This window comes from Patella vulgata, chromosome 1, assembly GCF_932274485.2.
Source record: "Patella vulgata chromosome 1, xgPatVulg1.2, whole genome shotgun sequence".
NCBI lineage: Eukaryota > Metazoa > Mollusca > Gastropoda > Patellidae > Patella > Patella vulgata.
In genome coordinates this window covers 93816819-93836932 of record NC_065879.2, presented here as the reverse complement: position 1 = coordinate 93836932, position 20114 = coordinate 93816819, and the positions used below count along the sequence as shown (strand labels likewise).

The window sequence follows — 20114 nt, the reverse complement described above, 5'->3', positions numbered from 1 at the left end:
GTCCTAATTTAGCAGAGATGTTCCCGGTTGCATAGTTTGATCTCCCATCTACAGCTCCATATGAAACGTGCCACACCGTACGTGTCCCAAATCATCCTTGTACAGCACCATGTGGCATACAACATGTGAAACATGTGCAATTCCATACATGTCCCAAATCTACCGTAGAGTTCGAGCAACTTGGTCAACCTCTAACATTATAATTATTTATTCAAATTCGAGATTATCAGATGGTGGAGATTTAAACAAATTAAAACATGGTCACCATGTAATGATTTGATATAAATAAATATAAATACCTCCACAAAAAGGGGCTGCAAGAAGAAAACTCAAACTGGGTGCCAATCAGGAGGCATGGCAGCCAGTTGGATAGTGGAGAGGTTTCAGGAGGCATGACAATCAGTTGGGTAGTAGAGGGGTTTCAAGCAATTGATCGTAAAATCCTTTGAGACATGTTTTTCTAATGGATGGATGGGGTTTAACATCCATTTGACTTAAACTAGGTCATTTTGGGACTAATCTACAATAAAACATTCCATGAATATACATGTATGGCATTGGGCCAAGAGTATATGGGGAAAGAGAGAGAGAGAGAGAGAAATGGTGTTTGTGTCAAGTGGCCATTCAACTCCATCTCCCGCTCTCTCTATATATTGATAGATAAAACTGGATAACAAAGATAGCGGTAGTCCCGCCCATTAACGCTTCTGTTCTTATGGTCTGTAAAATAGACGAAAACATATTGATGTAACAATGGTTCTATTCTTAAGTTCTGTAAAATAGTTCAAAACAGACAAAAAGACGAATATATATATTGTGTTCTGTGAAATATGGGAGCAGTCTTATTGAACGGTAGTCATTTATCCGGCTTTATCCATACTATAGTCCTTCAGATGGTACAAAAAAAAAACAAGGTTCAGTGTACACATTTAAATTTATAGAGAGAGAGAGAGAAATGGGGTTTAACGTCCACTCGACACAAACTAGGCCTTTTCGGGAATAACACATGGTTCAATTTTATTTCAATAATTCGCTTGCGCGTAGGGGTCTTTAGCAGTGGAAGGAAACCGGAGGACCCGGAGAAAACCCACGAGGTTGGACAGGCGACCCTACTTTAAATTTATATAAAAGATCTATTGGCAGATGGAATTCAATATAAGAGTAGAACACTATGTGACATATGCTCATTAGCCTAGTCGGAGCAGAACAGTAGGACGTTAAAACCCCAATTCAATCGTCTCTAAAAACACAATAAAATATCACACCAGAAAACAAAACAATTTCATTTATTTTCTTCTAACTTTAAATACGCATAACTATGCTAGGGGGGATGGATGGCCGAATGGTTAGCATGTGCGCACTGTATCATGAGGCCTGTCATTAAGTTAACTGGCGTGGTTTCGAATCCCCGGCCATCTTCATTAGCCCAGTTCGGAGCAAAACAGAAGGACGTTAAACCCCATTTCATTTCTTCGAATCCCCGGTTGTACGTGACAAGGAGTAGGGTTGCCTGTCCAACCTCGTGGGTTTTCTCCGGGTCCTCGGTTTCCTCCCACTGCTAAAGACCCCTACGCGCAAGCGAATTATTGAAATAAAATTAAACCATATGTTACTCCTGAAATGACCTAGTTTGTGTCGAGTGGACGTTAAACCCCATTTCTCTCTCTCTCTCTCATAACTATGCTCAGAACAATTTGAAATTTATAAGTAAAGGTTACCACATAAATCACATTTAAAACTTTTTCTTTGGTTTGTGATTAGAGCAGAATACAAGGTATATGATCTACCACAAACATTGCATTTAAAAGGTTTATTTCTCCTGTATAAATTTCAATGCAACTTTACAGACCACAAATCTGATTAACAAGAGAGAGAAATGGGATTTAATGTCCAATCGACACAAACTGGGTCATTTCAGGACTAACGCATGGTTCAATTTTATTTCAATAATTCTCTTGCGCGTATGTGCTTTTAGCAGTGGGAGGACCCAGAGAAAACCCACGAGGTTGGACAGGCGACCTTTCTCCTGATTACCTACAATCGAGGAATAGAAACCACGCCAGTTGACTCAATGACAGACCTTGGGGAATTTCAATAATTCGCTTGTGCGTAGGTGTTTTTAGCAATGGGAGGACCCAGAGAAAACCCACGAGTTTGGACAGGCGATGTACAACTGAGGAATGAAAACCACACCAGTTGACTCAATGACAGATCTTATGATACAGCGTGCATGATCTAACCATTCGCCCCCCACCCCCACCCCATTTAACAGATGCATCAATAATCACAATTATACATTTAGGTATGATTTTTTATTTTTGTGGTTGCGTAGCAGAATTCAAGGTAAACAATTTATCACAAATGTTTTTCATCAGATATGTGTTCTTGCATGATTTCGTACTTCATATCGTCTAGAAAACGATTGACTACAAACATCCTATTTAAAATGTTTTTCTCAGGTATGTGTTATTGCATGATTTCGTACTTCATATCGTCTAGAAAACGATTGACTACAAACATCCTATTTAAAATGTTTTTCTCAGGTATGTGTTCTTGCATGATTTCGTACTTCATATCGTCTAGAAAACGATTGACTACAAACATCACACTTGAAAGGTCTTTCTCGGGTATGTGTCCTTGTATGTCTGTGTAGACCATCAATTCTAGAAAACGATTTACTACAAAAATCACACTTATAAGGTTTTTCGCCAGTATGATTTCTGATGTGAATCTGAAGATTTCTAATCTGAACGAAGGCTTTAGCACAGACATCACACTTATAAGGTTTATCCCCAGAATGATTTCTCATGTGTGTGGTAAAACAGCTGATGTATGTAAATGATTTATCACAAATATCACATCTATAAGGTTTTTCACCGGTATGAATTCTCATGTGTATCTTAACATAGTTCTTGTCATTGAACGATTTTCCACAAACATCACATGTAATGAGTTTCTCTTTAGTATGGCTTTTCATGTGCTTTTGTAGGTAATTAGTGTCTGAAAATGATTTACTACAAACATCACACTTATAAGGTTTCTCGCCGGTATGAATCCTGATGTGCCTCCGTCGAGAACTATTCTCTGTAAATGATTTACCACAAACATCACATATATAAGGCTTTTCACCCGTATGAATTCTTGTGTGACTCTGTAGATGACTGCTTTTGATGAATGATTTACTACAAACATCACATTTATAAGGTTTGTTTGTAGTATGGGTTCTCATGTGTTGCTGCCGCCCACCACGATCTCGGAATGATTTACTACAAACATCACATTTATAAGGCCTTTCTGCAGTATGAATCCCCTTATGCTTCTGTAAGTAACTATTATCTGTGAATGATTTACTACAAACATCACATTTATAAGGCCTTTCTGCAGTATGAATCCAGGCGTGCCTGTGTAGATTGTACTTGGTTGTGAATGATTTACTACAAACATCACATTTATAAAGTATTTCAGGTGTCTTTATGTCTGTTTGTTTCTGAGAATGTGTCTCATTATTTTGTGTAACATGTTCCATGTTCTCATCTTTAACATGTATTTCACAGTGTTTTTCTAAACCAGTGTCAGATTTAAATTCTTCATCACATAAATTACACTGATAAACAGTTTCAATATCATCAGTTTTCTCTTCTTTAACATGACAATATCCATCTACATCATCAGTTTTCTCTTCTTTAACATGACAATATTCATCTACATCTTTAGTTTTATCTTCTTTAACATGACAATATTCATCTATCTCATCAGTTTTCTCTTCTTTAACATGAAAATAGTCTTCTAAATCATCAGTTTTCTCTTCTTTAATATGTACTTTTGTGTGTTTTTCTAAATCATCATGTTGTTGAAAAATCTCATCACAAACAACACATTGATGAAAGGTTTTAACATCATCAGTTTCCTGTAATATATAAAAGTTATATCATCATTAGTTTCCTGTAATATATAACAGTTATAACATCATTAGTTTCCTGTAATATATAAAAGTTATATCATCATTAGTTTCCTGTAATATATAAAATTTATAACATCATTAGTTTCCTGTAATATATAAAAGTTCTTACATCATCAGCATCCTGTAATATATAAAAGTTATAACATCATCAGCATCCTGTAATATATAAACGTTAATTGAAATTATATTATTTCAATAACTGTTCCATGGTTTGGCAGGACACAATCAGAGATGCCAGGTTTGTGCTCTATTTCATTTCATAGTTAAACTATTAAATACAAGTTTAAGGTTAATCATGTTTGAATTTTGACAACAATTATTCTGATTTCACCAGCAACTCGAAAGTACATAGGTTTTCCCCCAAATTCAATTTTGTCCGAGGGTTTTAGATCAAATTTTTCATCAACAATGGTCTTGACATTATTGTGTCATGTATTTTAAAATCAGTAAGATTAACAGGTAAGACTAACAGAGAAATAAAAGGCAAAACATCTGTATACCTTCTCTCAAGAGCTGGATATATTTTCACGTTCAAACAATCTTCCGCGTAGCAAATTACCCATTTTTGGGGCATATTTGAGACGAGAGACAGAGATATGGGGTTTAACGTCCACTCAACACAAACTAGGTCATTTCAGGACTAACTTATGATTTAATTTTAATTCAATAATTCGCTTGCGCGTAGGGGTCTTTAGCAGTGGGAGGAAACTGGAGGACCCGGAGAAAACCCACGAGGTGGGACAGGCGACCCTACTCCTTGTCACGAACAACAGAGGATTCAAAACCAGGTCAGTTGACTCAATGACAGGCCTTATGAGAACAAAGCTAAAAACTCTGATATATACTGAAGTGCTTGTTTTTAGCTACGATTGGATGCCTTTAGTTTCACCTGGCAAACTCGATTTCTTTATTAATGCATGTAACATCATAAAAATAAGTTAATTTTATACTATTAGGGCTAGTTAAACATATGTGACCCAATGTACAGTACGTCCATCGTCAATCAGTACCATGATTTCTATTGTCTAATTTGTGAATATCAAATGAATATTTTTATGGTAAGTACGAGCTTATGTCTGACTTGAAAACACTTTCGATTGCTGTTTCAAGTTCTAGTTATCTCCTAGATGTATTTCTTTTTGTAAGACTAAAAAACAAAATAGCTTTATAAACCCCGTTTAGATTACAAATTTTAAGCGTACCAGGCACGGTATCATGCAGGTGCGGCACACTTCGCTTTTTTGTAGTGTAAACGGGTCAAACGTAAGCGTGCCGCGCCTGGTTCGGTGCCAATCTGGCCCACTGAAGTAAGGTGGTCTCGGAATGGTACCAGGACCGGCTTGCTTTAAATTTTCGTAGTGTAAACGCTAACCGGTCTGAGCTTGGATTACTGCGCAAGTGCCAAATGAACCTTGACCTTTTTTCCCGCAAACTTTGACAGCTCTGTCATCAGTTCTACATTGTATCAAAATGGCTGCTCAAACAAAATCAACCATCATGATTGTTTTCATCTGGGTAATTTGTATAGGGACTGAAATTAACTTTTCTGTGAAATGAAATGAAATGGTGTTTAACGTCCTACTATTCTGCTCCTATACTGGGCTAATGAAGACGGGCATACGCCACACAGTGTGCTATGAGGGAAATTTTGCCAGAGCAGCAGCACTATCGCCTACTCTTATATCGAATTCCAACTGCCAAGGGATCTTTTACGTGCATTCCAATGTATACACGGGACCTCGGTTTTTTGTCTCATCCGAAGGACTAGACAGGCGTCCTTGTCAGGCCCTCCGTCCTGCACCACTGACAAGGGGGGACCACGCCGGAAAATCTGGATGAACTTTCTCGGCCAATGCAGGGATCGAACACCCGACCTCAAGGCTAGCGAGCCAGCGTCTTACCCACTTAGTCACGTGATCCCCTCTCTTCTGTGAAGAGTTCCACATTTAGCATGCTTGGCATGGTTCTGAGACGGGTTATTTTAGAGTAATGTAAACGGGTCAATTTCTTGAAATTTATCGCAGCTTGGTACTGTGCCCAGAACAGCACGCTTATTGCGGCCAAATGCAAACGGGGCTATAGTTTACCATTTAAAAGTCTATCTTGTGCCGTAATTCAAGAGCAATTCTTAACCATACATATACAAAATATTTTGAACACAGAGTCAGAAACGTCACTCGACATCATCTACCATATTTTTGGGAGTCAGAAATGTTGTAAGTCAGAAATGATGCGGGACCGAAATGACATGTAATTGTTTTCATGCATCACATGTTACTGTTATTTTAGCCTTTAAGTGTTGTAACTAACAAATATTCCATTCTACTATGTAGGATAATTCTTAAATGGGGCATATTTCTGGCCATGTTCGATTTTTGAGGATATAACAATTTTGCCATGCTTAAATTTTTTTATTTTTTTTCATTATTAGACTTCATGCGGATCATTTCTTTTCTAGTCGTACTAAGTCGATTTTTAACCGGACGATTGTTTTTTGATGACACTTTGACGATTGCTGCAAATACTTATTTTTTACTAATTAAAGCAGTCAAGGTCGCATTGGCAGATGTCTGAGTCTCTCTATTTATGAAATTGATTCCACTAGTATCTGCCGATGGAATCTCATCCACTATGCCGGGGAAAATGGGGTGTCAAGAAAATCGTGGTATGATTTTATAGATTTTTTGGACTTAGCCTTACTTTTACCTAGCTTCCTAGTTTTTGTCTCCAGTCTGACCATTTTATTTTGAATGTCTTTGTGACCAAACTTCACACACACACAATCGCCATGTAAAGCAGTTATGATAGACCGATGCTCCGTAGTTGTCAGGAATTTATTCACAATGCCTAGTATAAGCCTATTTGTGATTTTTGCCATGGGTAGTTTGGTTACAGTGCTCAAATCATAGGGGTACTTGTCAAATCCAATGCTGGATAGCAAATCATCGTTGGACGCCATCTTGCAGGGCTCAGTCTAGATAACAAACTTCATCTCTTAACCCTCTCTTGAAATCTGTTTGGCCATTGGCTGAATTTAAAATTCAAAAATTCAGTGTATAACAACTTAATATGTTAGTATTAACAAGAAACTGAAGAGAATGGTGGTGTTTTTTCACAGATTTGATTAAAGATAGAAAGATAAGTATACTTTATTACTTTCTTAACAATAATATTAAATTACTTTAGATAAGATTTATGTGATTTTGTTATTTAACTTTATTACCTATTTTTTTCCCTATATTTCAGTTTTACCAAGAAAAGAATTTTTCATGGTTCCGGCTGGTGAATCATCAACAGAATTCAGATTAATTAGCGTTGCCAAAGGGTTTTTAAATACACAAAATGTCTCTAATATGATTATTGCACTGCAAGCGTCAACTATTTAGATTCAATAATCTGAAAGAATTTTGAAAAAATATTGAAAATTAAAAAAGTTATGGCATTTTGAAGACCGCGAATTGGAGGCACCAAAATACGTTTTTTTTTTAAAATGTAAAAAACCTGACCGAAGCTAATATCTCAGACACTATAATAGGTAGATCCACGAAACTTGCCGAATTTGAAGTTCAAGATGTACTGGATTGAATCAAATTATCGGGAGACTCTTCGGTTATATAGTGTGTATGCTACAGACTCTCAAACTTACGACCGAGACAATTTTCGTTCAAGGTCACAGCAAAAAAATGACGTGATAGTTAATAACAAACCATGTAGAAGTCCCAGGGCTTTGAAATATTTACCCAACCCGTTTTTTGATGTGATAGATACACAAATAATGTTTTCACATTGTTATCGTGTTTTTTTATTAGGCATCAGCTACTCGAATTGCATTTTTTGACTATACCATGTCAAGGTCATACAGAAAGTGTAAGGTCACGGGTCAACTGTGGGTCTAGAGAGAGAGAGAGAAATGGGGTTTAACGTCCACTCGACACAAACTAGGTCATTTCGGGACTAACATATGGTTTAATTTTATTTCAATAATTCGCTTGCGCGTAGGGGTCTTTAGCAGTGGGAGGAAACCGGAGGACCCGGAGAAAACCCACGAGGTTGGACAGGCGACCCTACTCCTTGTCACGTACAACCGGGGATTCGAAACCACGCCAGTCGACTCAATGACAGACTTTATGATACAGCGCGCGCACGCTAACCATTCAGCCATCCAACCCCCCTGTAGGTCTAGAGGCTATTAAAATACTCACAGTCTTTTCCTGGATACATACACATGCAAAACACACAGACAGCGTTCATTTTTTACCTGACAAAAATAGTTGTTTCAGGAATGGAAAATCACAAGTATTATGATCAATAAAAATATCTTTATTTCAATTAACAAAATCAATAAAACTTAAAATCAACAAAAATAAATAAATAACAGAATTTTTCTGGGTGAAAACTTATGACCTAAATCTAAAAATAACGGAAAACAAAACTGTGTATCATGATCAACATCAATCATATGAAAACTACCAACTACAAAACCAAAAATATAAAACTTAAAAAAATTAACAATATATGATATAATCACAGGGATTACACATGACAAAATAATTTCTTTTTTGGCATGACTGGACGTCATCAAAGTCATATGCAAATACAAAAAGTTACATGTATAAGTAATCGAATGTTATGACATTATTAAAGAAAGAATCACCCCTTCTCTATAAATAACAAATATCTCTGGTTATAAAATTTAAAAAAAAAAAGATGTACAACAATGAGTAAAAAATTGCATACAGTGATAAAAAATATCAATGCTAAAGGCACATGGCTAATAAATAGATATATTCTTAAATAGATATATTCTTAACAAACCTAATAAAACTTTTTGGCATACATGGCTGGACGTCATCGAAGTCATATACAAAAAAATATACATAATTGTATGTAATGATACATTATTAAACAAATATCTATGGTTATAAATTATTAAGAAAAAATAAATCCACAATATGCTAGCTTGCAACAATGAGTAACAATATTTTTTTTAATATCCCATAAACAGATAAATATATCAATGCTAAAGCATACATTGTAAAAAAAATAGCAGAAAACAAAACTGTATCATGATCAACATCAATCATATGAAAACTACTAAACAAAACTAAAACTTTAAGAAATTAACAATATATGATATAATCACAGGGATCACACATGACAAAATAATTTACCAACTACAAAACAAAACTTTAAAAAATCACAGGGATTACACATGACAAAATAATTTTTAAACTTTGGTCATCAGAATCTGTATTCTCAGAACTAAAGCGTGGAGTGAAAAGTGGCATGAATCTTGGAGCTTGTGTCTGTGCCTGGAAAATAAAATTGATTTGGTACAGAGCAATATAATCCCTGGCCTCTTCCGATTATGTTTTTTAAAGTTATAATAAAAGAGTGCTGCATCAAATAAACATAGTATAATAATTGTCCTAAAGTACAGATTGAAATTCCTTACTTGAGATTCACTTTCTCCAATTTCCTTTTCACTCTCCTCAGAATCTGTTATGAATAATGGTTGTGAATACTCTTCTTCCATAGTAAATATAAGCTTTAAAATAAATGAGAAACACATTTTCATTTTGCCTATGCCAAGTCAGTCTTATTTCAATATTTGGGGATATATTTTTCTCAAAAGTCCATTTTTTTTTACAAGTAATGTTATTAAATTTGCAAAAACATCTAAATAGTTCACACTTAAGTTTGCAAAAGTTGGGTTAAAAAAAAATAAATCATTCATTGTGGTCTGATCCCATACACGCACCTACCAAGAGTTGTCTTTCCCTGATTCTTCCCCGGTTCTACTTTCCGTCTTATTGCCAATTCCTACGGGGGATTTTGGCAAAACAAAAGCTCAAACTATACAAAATATATACCAGGCTATCCAAAAATGTCGATATCTCGAGCGGAATGCTCTTTTTTTCAAAGTTTCTATTACATTTAAAAATTAAAAACAAGAAAAATAAGCGAAAATTCGATCAAAATCTTACCTGCTATGGCAGTCCGCTAACTTCAGCTCACCAGGTTCCGGAAAAGTGCCACGTGACCACGTTTTGACTTCCTGAATATTCATAAGACCCCGTAGTAGAAACGGTACATTTTTCGGTCAGGTTTTTTAGCACACCAATAATAGGACAGCCAGCGCCTCTAGCGGCGTTTGGCATCGCTAGATTAATCCATGAGAGAAAAAATAAGCTTATCAATTTAGAAGAATCCATGAGAGAATAATAAGCTTATCAATTTAGAAGAAATCATGGACCAACTATAGTTTTATTCCCAAAATAAGATTTAATAAAATAAAAAGTTTATAGAATTCTATAGTACCCATTCCTACAGAAAACTATAGTGGTCCAATTTCCAAACTACAGAATACTATAGTATTCATTCCTATACATAACTATAGAATTTCCTACAGAAAGTGCAAAAAAAAAACCCTATAGAATACTATAGTATTTTCCTATAGAACTTTTGTCATAAATCTGTAGGAAAAACTATAGGATGTGCGCTACAGAAACTGTAGAATATTTGGGGCCGTTATTTCCTACAGGCCCCCAAAATTCTATGAATACTATAGAATTTTATCCTATAGAAAATGGGACACACCCCCCAAAAAAACTATAACGGCCTAGCAAATATTTACTGCTGATCAGTGTGCTCTATGTCGAGACTCACCATCATTCTGTGGAGTTTTGCTACATTTAACCAACAAAATGTTCAGGTATACTGTTCTGCTACAGTTAACCAAGTAAATGGTCAATCCACCGTTGTTACAGCTTCAATTTGTACGTTTGACATGTAATTTATAAACCTAACCCGAACCCTAACCCTAGAGAAGATATTCTCCAGATGACACAAAGATCTAGTATTATTCACGAAGAGGAAGAATTGTTTTGTTTTATTTCAGACGTTCATTTCCGGTAGAAAACGGATACGGAAAAGAAATGTGCGGATCCGGTTGTATATTGAATAGAGTACTGGATCTAATCAATCCAAGCAACTGATAAACAACACAGGTCAGTGCATGATACACGTGCTTCATGACTTTAAAAGCCCACAGTTAATTTTACCTGTGCCTTATTTAGGAAATGAAATGCTCCGAACTGGGCTACTGAAGACGGGGCCTTATTTAGGAGACTGTCACTCACTGTTTCAAAATTTATACTGTCTTTGTTCATTTAACCAGGCTAGATCTATTTCACAAGGCCATCTGCAGATTTTCTCAAGGTCAGAAGATCTACAGGTGCCCTTGATAAATAGATCTTGCTTTTAACCACATCGTCTAATTGTTCTTTTGGACCTTAGGAGTCATGATTGGTGACTTAATGGGCAAGACGCTGGCCCGCTAGAATGGAGGTCACGTGTTCGATACCTGCATTGGCCTAGAAAGTTTCTAACGTGGTTTCCACTTGTCAGTGGTGTAGGATGGAGGGCCCAACAAGGGGGAAAGGCTCATTAGTCCGCAGGGTTCATTAGTCCACCGTCGACCACCGATAACTATTATTAGGGGTTAGGGTTCAGATTAGGTGTTTTGATACCCATAGTGAACCCCTCTCCGACATGGACAACTGTGTAGTCATTTGGATGGGATGAATAACCAGGACCCGTGTATACATTTTCGTGCATTTTCGGGCAAAATTTCCCTCATTGTTTTGTTGGTAATCCTGTCTGTTAACCGTAATCCTGTGCCTTAACTGTAATGCTGCCCGTTAACTGTAATCCTACTCCTTAACCAAAATCCTGTGCCTTAATCATAATTCCACCCAATAACCATAATCCCACCCCTTTAATATTCTGTTGTTTTGACTGTAATCCTGTCTGTTAACCGTAATCCTGTACCTTAACCGCAATCCCATGCCTTAACCGCAATCCCATGCCTTAACCGTAATCCCACCCAATAACCATAATCTCACCCCTTAACCACAATCCTGTGTCTTAACCGTAATCACATCCCTTAACCATAATCCATCTGTTAACCGTAATCTCACCACTTAACCATAATCTTGCGCCTTAACCATAATACAACCTTAATAATAATCCCGCCCCTTAACCGTAATTTGTCCCTCCTTAACTGCAATCTCACCCCTTAACATACATGGTACATGGCTCTATCCTTATATACCGTAAAATAGTCAATTTTCTTGCTTTATCCATAGTATAGTTCTTCAGATGTTACGATAAACCAAGGTTCAGTGTACACATGTAATAGATCTATTGGCAGATGGAATTCAATATAAGAGTAGACCGTAGTGCCGCTGCAGGGGCAAAATGTGCTCATAGCACACTGTGTAACATATGCTCATTCTCATTAGCCTATTCGGAACAGTAGGAAATGAAATGAAATAAAATGAAATGGGGTTTAACGTCCTACTGTTCTGCTCCAACTGGGCTAATGAAGACGGGCATACGCCATACAGTGTGCTAAGAGGGAAATTTTGCCCGGACAGCAGCACTACAGCCTACTCTTATATTGAATTCCAACTGTCAAGGGATCTTTTACGTGCACGCCAATATGTACACGGGACCTTGGTTTTTCATCCCATCCGAACGACTAGACAGCTGTCCTTGTCAGGCCGGAACAGTAGGACGTTAGACCCCATTTCAATTATCTCTAAAAACGCAATAAAGAGAGAGAGAGAGAAATGGGGTTTAACGTCCACTCGACACAAACTAGATCATTTCGGGACTAACATATTTCAATAATTCGCTTGCGCATAGGGATCTTTAGCAGTGTGAGGAAACCGGAGGACCCGGAGAAAACCCACGAGGTTGGACAGGCGACCCTACTCCTTGTCACGTACAACCGGGGATTCGAAATCACGCCAGTCGACTCAATGACAGGCTTTCTGATACAGCGCGCGCACGCTAACCATTCAGCCATCCAACCCCCCCAAAACACAATAAAATATCACACCAGAAAACAAAACAATTTATTTATATTCTTCAAACATTGTTGTTCTTCTCACTGTACCTTGTCTCAACTTCAAACACTCATAACTTTGTCCAGAATAAAAATAATCTGACTAAAATTTTGAAGTGAAGGTTTTTCTCAAGTCTGTAGTGATGAATTCTTTTATCTGTAGACTAGCATTGAAGGTAAATGATTTATTATAATAATAATAATAATAAATTATTAATTTATATAGCCCAACAATTCAACATCATTAGTTTCCTGTAATATATAAAAGTTATAACATCATTAGTTTCCTGTGATATATAAAAGTTATAACATCATTAGTTTCCTGTAATATATAAAAGTTTTAACATCATTTGTCTCCTGTAATATATAAAAGTTATAACATCATTAGTTTCCTGTAATATACTATTCAAAAAAAGTAGGGGATATTTGATTTTTAAGTGTTATTAAAGTCACCTAATGTAACTGACGAAGAAACAAATGACAAAATGAAATGAAGTTCACATTCATCGATTTATTCCAAATGATCGTTAGACTAAGTAAGGCACAGACTGACCATTATAAGGGTAAAATGATACCCGGGGTCAAACAGCAAACAAGCATTGATCCGACGTGGCATACTCCTAATGAGACGTCTAAGGTCATTTTGGTCCAGATTGTCCCATTCCTGTTGCAACGCAGCAGCAAGTTCTTGGACATTGGCAGGACGTTGTTGACGTTGACGTAACCTCTGTCCAAGCATGTCCCAGACATGCTCGATGGGGGAGAGGTCGGGACTCAGTGCTGGCCAAGTTAATGTGGTGATGTTCTGTTGTTGGGGGTAACCTGTAACGATCCTGGCCCTGTGACATCTTGCGTTGTCATCCTGGAAGATGAAACGACGGCCATGACGTCGTGCGAACGGCACAACATGGACTGCCAAGATGTTGTCCCGGTAGTACTGGCCTGTAACACGCCCTGCAACAACATGTAAAGCCGTTCTTCCAGCAACAGTGATGCCTCCCCACACCATAACAGAACCACCCCCAAATCGATCATGTCTGATGACGTTAACGTCTTGGAAGCGCTCGTTTCGACGACGCCACACCCTCCTACGTCTGTCCAAAAAATCAACAGTGAACCTTGACTCGTCTGAAAACATCACATTGCTCCAGCGTCGATTATCCCAGTGTTGACGATCCCTACACCAACGACGTCTTGCCTGAATGTGATGATCTCTCAAACAAGGGATCACGCGAGGACGTCGGGCGCGAAAGTGACCCCTATGCAGTCGATTCCGAATCGTCTGGCCACTCACTCTCACACCAGTGTCTGTTTGAAGACGAGCGCTGATCTGATTTGCTGTGATGACACGATTTCTCAAGGCCAATTAAGGTACGGATAAATCGATCCTGGGCTTGAGTTGTCGCCCTTGGTCGACCTGAGCGTGGTCTGTCCTGTACAGATTGTGTATCACGGTATCTGGACCATAGCCTGCTTATGACAGACTGAGAAACATTCATCGTCCGCGCCACAACCGCCTGTGTTGTGCCGATCTGTAGCACGCCAAGGGCACGTAACCTTTCATTTTGGGTAAGCCGACGCATATCAAAATTTGTTTTCTGGTCACTAAAACAATTAAACTGATGTTTCCACCCTGGAATTCAATGCCACAATGACTGTAACATTCAAAGTCAGAGTCGTGCAAATCTTGGGTTGAACCCCCATGATGATCCCAAGCATCACCTGCATTCCATGCGGTAGCTATTGGTGCGTTTGGGCGTCACATGTAACTGGAAATGTTTCTTCTGTTAGGTTCTATAGTGACTTTTTTCGTAGTCATTTTCATATTTTAGTATTATGCCCCCAAAATCAAATATCCCCTACTTTTTTTGAATAGTATATTACAGGAAACTCATGATGTTATAACTTTTATATATTACAGGAAACTCATGATGTTATAACTTTTATATGTTACAGGATACTGATGATGTTATAACTTTTATATATTACAGGAAACTAATGATGTTATAACTTTTATATGTTACAGGATACTGATGATGTTATAACTTTTATATATTACAGGAAACTCATGATGTTATAACTTTTATATATTACAGGAGACAAATGATGTTATAACTTTTATATTTTACAGGAAACTAATAATGTTATAACTTTTATATATTACAGGAAACTAATGATGTTATAACTTTTATATATTACAGGAAACTGATGATGTTATAACTTTTATATATTACAGGAAACTAATGATGTTATAACTTTTATATATTACAGGAAACTAATGATGTTATAACTTTTATATATTACAGGAAACTAATGATGTTATAACTTTTATATATTACAGGAAACTGATGATGTTATAACTTTTATATATTACAGGAAACTAATGATGTTATAACTTTTATATATTACAGGAAACTAATGATGTTAAAACTTTTATATATTACAGGAAACTAATAATGTTATAACTTTTATATATTACAGGAAACTAATGATGTTATAACTTTTATATATTACAGGAAACTAATGATGTTATAACTTTTATATATTACAGGAAACTGATGATGTTATAACTTTTATATATTACAGGAAACTAATGATGTTATAACTTTTATATATTACAGGAAACTAATGATGTTAAAACTTTTATATATTACAGGAAACTAATAATGTTATAACTTTTATATATTACAGGAAACTAATGATGTTATAACTTTTATATATTACAGGAAACTAATAATGTTATAACTTTTATATATTACAGGAAACTAATAATTTATTATAATATCACATCTAGAAGGTTTTTCTCCTGTATGATTGTATTTTTTTGTAGAGCAGAATTCAAGGTAAATTATTATCACAAACATCACATTTTAAAGGTGGCTAAGTGGGTAAGGCGCTGGCTCGCTAGCCTGAAGGTCGGATGTTCGATCCCTGCATTGGTCGCGAAAGTTCATCCAGATTTTCCAGCGTGGTTTCCCCTTGTCAGTGATGCAGGATGGGGGCCTGACAAGGACATCTATCTAGTCGTTCGTATGCGATGAAAAACTGAGGTCCCGTGTACACATTGACGTGCACGTAAACGATCCCTTGGCAGTTGGAATTCGATATAAGAGTAGGCCATAGCGCTGCTGCCCGGGCAAAATTTCCCTCATACACTACCCACATAACAATATGATGTTAATTTTACGTTACATTTACGTAAAAATGGTCAGTCAGTTTACCATCATTTTGCTCATCTTTTTAACGATAATTTTACGTCAGGAAATGACGTTAATCTAACGTAAACTTTACGTCATTTTTACGTTATATTTACGTCATTTTCTGACGTAAATCTAACGTAAACTTTACGTCATTTTCTGACGTAAATCTAACGTAAAATTTGCGTAAAGTTTACGTCATTTTCGTTAGATTTACGTCAGAAAATGACGTAAACTTTACGTTAGATTTACGTCAGAAAATGATGTAAATATAACGTAAAAATGACGTAAACTTTACGCTAGATTAACGTCATTTCCTGACGTTAAATTGTCGTTAAAAGGATGAGCAAAATGATGGATATCTAACCGACCATTATAACGTAAATCTAACATTAAATTAACATCATTTACGGATGCAATTCTAATGTCAAATTTTGATGACCAAAGTTACGAAAATATAACAAACCATTAAAACCTTCAAAATTATTCATTATTTGCGGCAGTAAATGGGAAGTACATTCAATCAATAATCAAATTTTCCTGACCCGTGGGTGAGGCTAAAAGTTGAGTGGTCCAACGTGTGCGCTTTAGATCATAAGGTCTGTCATTGAGTCAAGTGGTTTGATTCCACACCCAACTTGAACATGGGTTTTCTCTGGGTCCTCCTACTACTAAAGATTCCTGGTGCGGATGAATTATTCAACTTGAATTGAATCACTTAGTCCCAAAGGACAGTTTATGTCTATTGGATGTTTTACCCCATTGCTCTCTATCTACCCATAACCAGTCAGAATTCTAAATGTATTGCACAGAAAAGTTAAAAATCTAGCAGAATAATATGACAAAATATACTACAAGTATGTATACATATACTTTATTTAAAAGACAAAAATATAATGTTATAAAATACAAAATACACATTTAAATATTAACAGTTTTTATCCACAGCTGTTTGAGAAATGAAGACGGGCATATGCCACACAGTGTGCAGAGCTATGGCGTACTCTTATATAAAATTCCAACTGCCAAGGGATCTTTCACACACACACACTTGAGTTTACACTGTACCTTGTTTTTTTGGTCCCTTCCGTATGACTAGTCAGCCATCCATGTCAGGTCCTCTGTCCGGCATCACTGACAAGGGAAAATGTTCAAGAAAAAGGTCTACATTAGCGCTATGAAAGTGCTGATATGCATATAAGAAAGAAAAAACTGGGATATTGACCAAATTGGGCCAAAACCTATAGCCTCTATCTTATTTGCTCAAGGTATTGATGGAATAGGAGTTAACTTTGGAATGAGTGAAATGAAATGGGGTTTAATGTCCTATTCCGACAGGGCTAATGACATGGAAATATGCTATACAGTGTCCTATTATGGAATTTTATCCAGACAGCGGCGCTAAAGCCTACTCTTATATCGAATTCAAACTGCCAAGGGATCTTTCACGTGCACACCAATGTGTGCACAGGACCTCGGTCCTTCGTACCATCCAAACGACTAGACAGCTGTCCCTCCTTGTCAGGCCCTCTGTCCTGCACCTCTGACAAGGGGAGGAAACCAAGTCTGGAAATCACGAAGAACTTTCTCGGCCGACACTGGAATGGAATGTTGTGGAATGCTGAATATTGATAGGTTTCGTCCTCTCATGATTCCAGTGTGTAACACACATTTGAAAAAGGGAGAATTAACCAAGGAAGGCAAAGTCCTGAAAAGCTGTATATTGATAATGCTTGTCCTCTCACAATCGGAATGATTCACATTTCACACCCAGTGTACGGACAAACAGGGCCAAAATTGATATGTGGGTGTATAAACAAAGATATATACTACACCAATATTACATGTGTTGCAGAATTGGTTTAACACATTTCAAATATAATTGTAACACGGATATTTGCAATGGTTGATCCATGACAAAAGATTTGAAATATTTTGAAGAGACGCAAAAGGTTACGCCATACAGTGTGCTATAAGGGAAATTTTGCCCAGGCAGCAACACTATGGCCTACTCTTGTATCGAATTCCAACAGCCAGGGGATCTTTTATGTGCATGCCAATGTGTACACTGGACCTTGGTTTTTTTTTTGTCCCATCCAAACGACTAGACAGCTGTCCTTGTCAGGCCCTCCATCCTGCATCACTGACAATGGGAAACCACACCGGAAAATCAGGATGAACTTTCTCGGCCAATGCAGGGATCGAACACCCGACCTCACGGCTAGCGAGTCAGCGTCTTACCCACTTAGCCACATGATCCCCCCTTGGCCTATGTACATGTAGAGATGAATTTTGAGCTACCTTTATATATATATTTCTATTTTTAAAACCTGCGACAAGTATATTTATATCAAGGATGTAACCCTCTATCAGTTAACCCGTCACGGATTGGTTGCATTGGAGAACCGGTTCAAAATATTCGTTTCATATCATACCTGACCTTCAAATCCAGGAATTGTAGCCACAACGGGGATCACGTTGGTTAAGTCGGTAAGACACTGGCTATCTAGTTTGGAGGTCGGGTGTTCAAACCCTGCATTGGCCGAGAAAGTTATTCCAGATTTTCCGGCATGGTTCTCCCTTGTCAGTGATGCAGAACAGAGGGCTAGACAAGACAGCTGTCTAGTCATTAAAATAGGACAAAAAAATGAGGTCCCATGTACACATTGGCGTGCACGTACAAGAGCCCTTGAAGTTAGAATTCGATATAAGAGAAGGCCGTAGTGCCACTGTCCGGGCAAAATTTCCACTGTATGGCGTATGCCCATCTTCATTAGCCCAGTTCAGAGCAAAACAGTAGGACGTTAAACTTTCATTTCACTAGCCACAGCTCTGTTTTCTTTCACCAAAGGGGGGGGGGTTGGATGGCTGAATGGTTAGCGTGCGCGCACTGTATCATAAAGTCTGTCATTGAGTCGACTGGCGTGGTTTCGAATCCCCAGTTGTACGTGGCAAGGAGTAGGGTCGCCTGTCCAACTTCATGGGTTTTCTCCGGGTCCTCCGGTTTCCTCCCACTCCTAAAGACCCCTACGCGCAAGCGAATTATGTAAATAAAAAATTAAACCATATGTTAGTCCCGAAATGACCTAGTTTGTGTCGAGTGGACGGTAAACCCCATTTCTCTCTCTCTCTCTTTCACCAAAGGGGGGGATCAAGTGGCTAAGTGGGTAAGACGCTGGCTCGCTAGCCTGGAGATCGGGTGTTCGATCCCTGTAAGTTCATCCTGATTTTCCGGCGTGGTTTCCCTTGTCAGTGATGCAGGACGGAGGGACTGACAAGGAAAGCTGTCTAGTCGTTATGGGACGAAAAACTGAGGTCCCGTGTAGACATTGGCGTGCACGTAAAAGATCCCTTGGCAGTTGGAATTCGATATAAGAGTAGGCCGTAGCCCCGCTGCCCAGGCAAAATTTCCCTCATAGCACACTGTATGGCATATGCTCGTCTTCATTAGCCTAGGTTAGGAGCAGAATAGTAGGACGTTAAACCCCATTTCATTTCATTTCATTTCTTTCACCAAAGACCACATAAATACTTCATTTAGCACTTGTCATTTGAAACAGTAATAGCCTATGTCTTGTCTGGAAGAGGGGGCATCATCACATTACCATACAGGGTATAAGTCGATGTTGAGTATAAGTCAAATTGCCAAATTTTACATTTTTCCGACCTACATCCATAATTAAGTAGAGGCGGTATATAAGACTAATGTTTTTCAACTCCACGAGTTTCGAGACTGTTATCCTAGTCTAATACCGTGCCGGTGTACGCCGAAGAAAAGTTGGGCCATATAAATAATGAGGGTCTGGGACAGTTGTCAATAACACTTGCATTTATAAACAAACATGAATCGTGATGACGAATTAGGATTCAATAAAAAAAAACAACATAGATATGGCCCATGAAGAGAGAAATTTTACAATAAAAAAAAATTAAGAGTGTTGGATATTGAACTGACAATGCAATCAAATGGACTTTCGGAAATGGCATTCTTATATAAATTTCATGGGCGTCAACATCTTGTTTTAGGACTAGTTACCTTCCT

General features: G+C 37.5%; 1 protein-coding gene and 1 long non-coding RNA gene across 2 annotated transcripts; both read right to left on the bottom strand.

Annotated features, from left to right (window-relative positions):
- Positions 1-1270: 1270 nt before the first annotated feature.
- On the bottom strand, positions 1271-10862 carry LOC126817925 (zinc finger protein 664-like). The gene is made up of 2 exons (XM_050545101.2): positions 10631-10862; positions 1271-3907 (listed from the first exon to the last, which is right to left on the bottom strand). The coding sequence occupies exons 1-2, from the start codon at positions 10634-10636 to the stop codon at positions 2540-2542; spliced, it is 1374 nt and encodes a 457-aa protein (XP_050401058.1). The 5' UTR covers positions 10637-10862; the 3' UTR covers positions 1271-2539.
- On the bottom strand, positions 9172-10062 carry LOC130012490 (uncharacterized). Its single transcript, XR_008787927.1, has 3 exons — positions 9949-10062; positions 9417-9509; positions 9172-9273 (listed from the first exon to the last, which is right to left on the bottom strand). It is a non-coding gene; the product is annotated as an uncharacterized LOC130012490 (long non-coding RNA).
- Positions 10863-20114: the final 9252 nt, after the last annotated feature.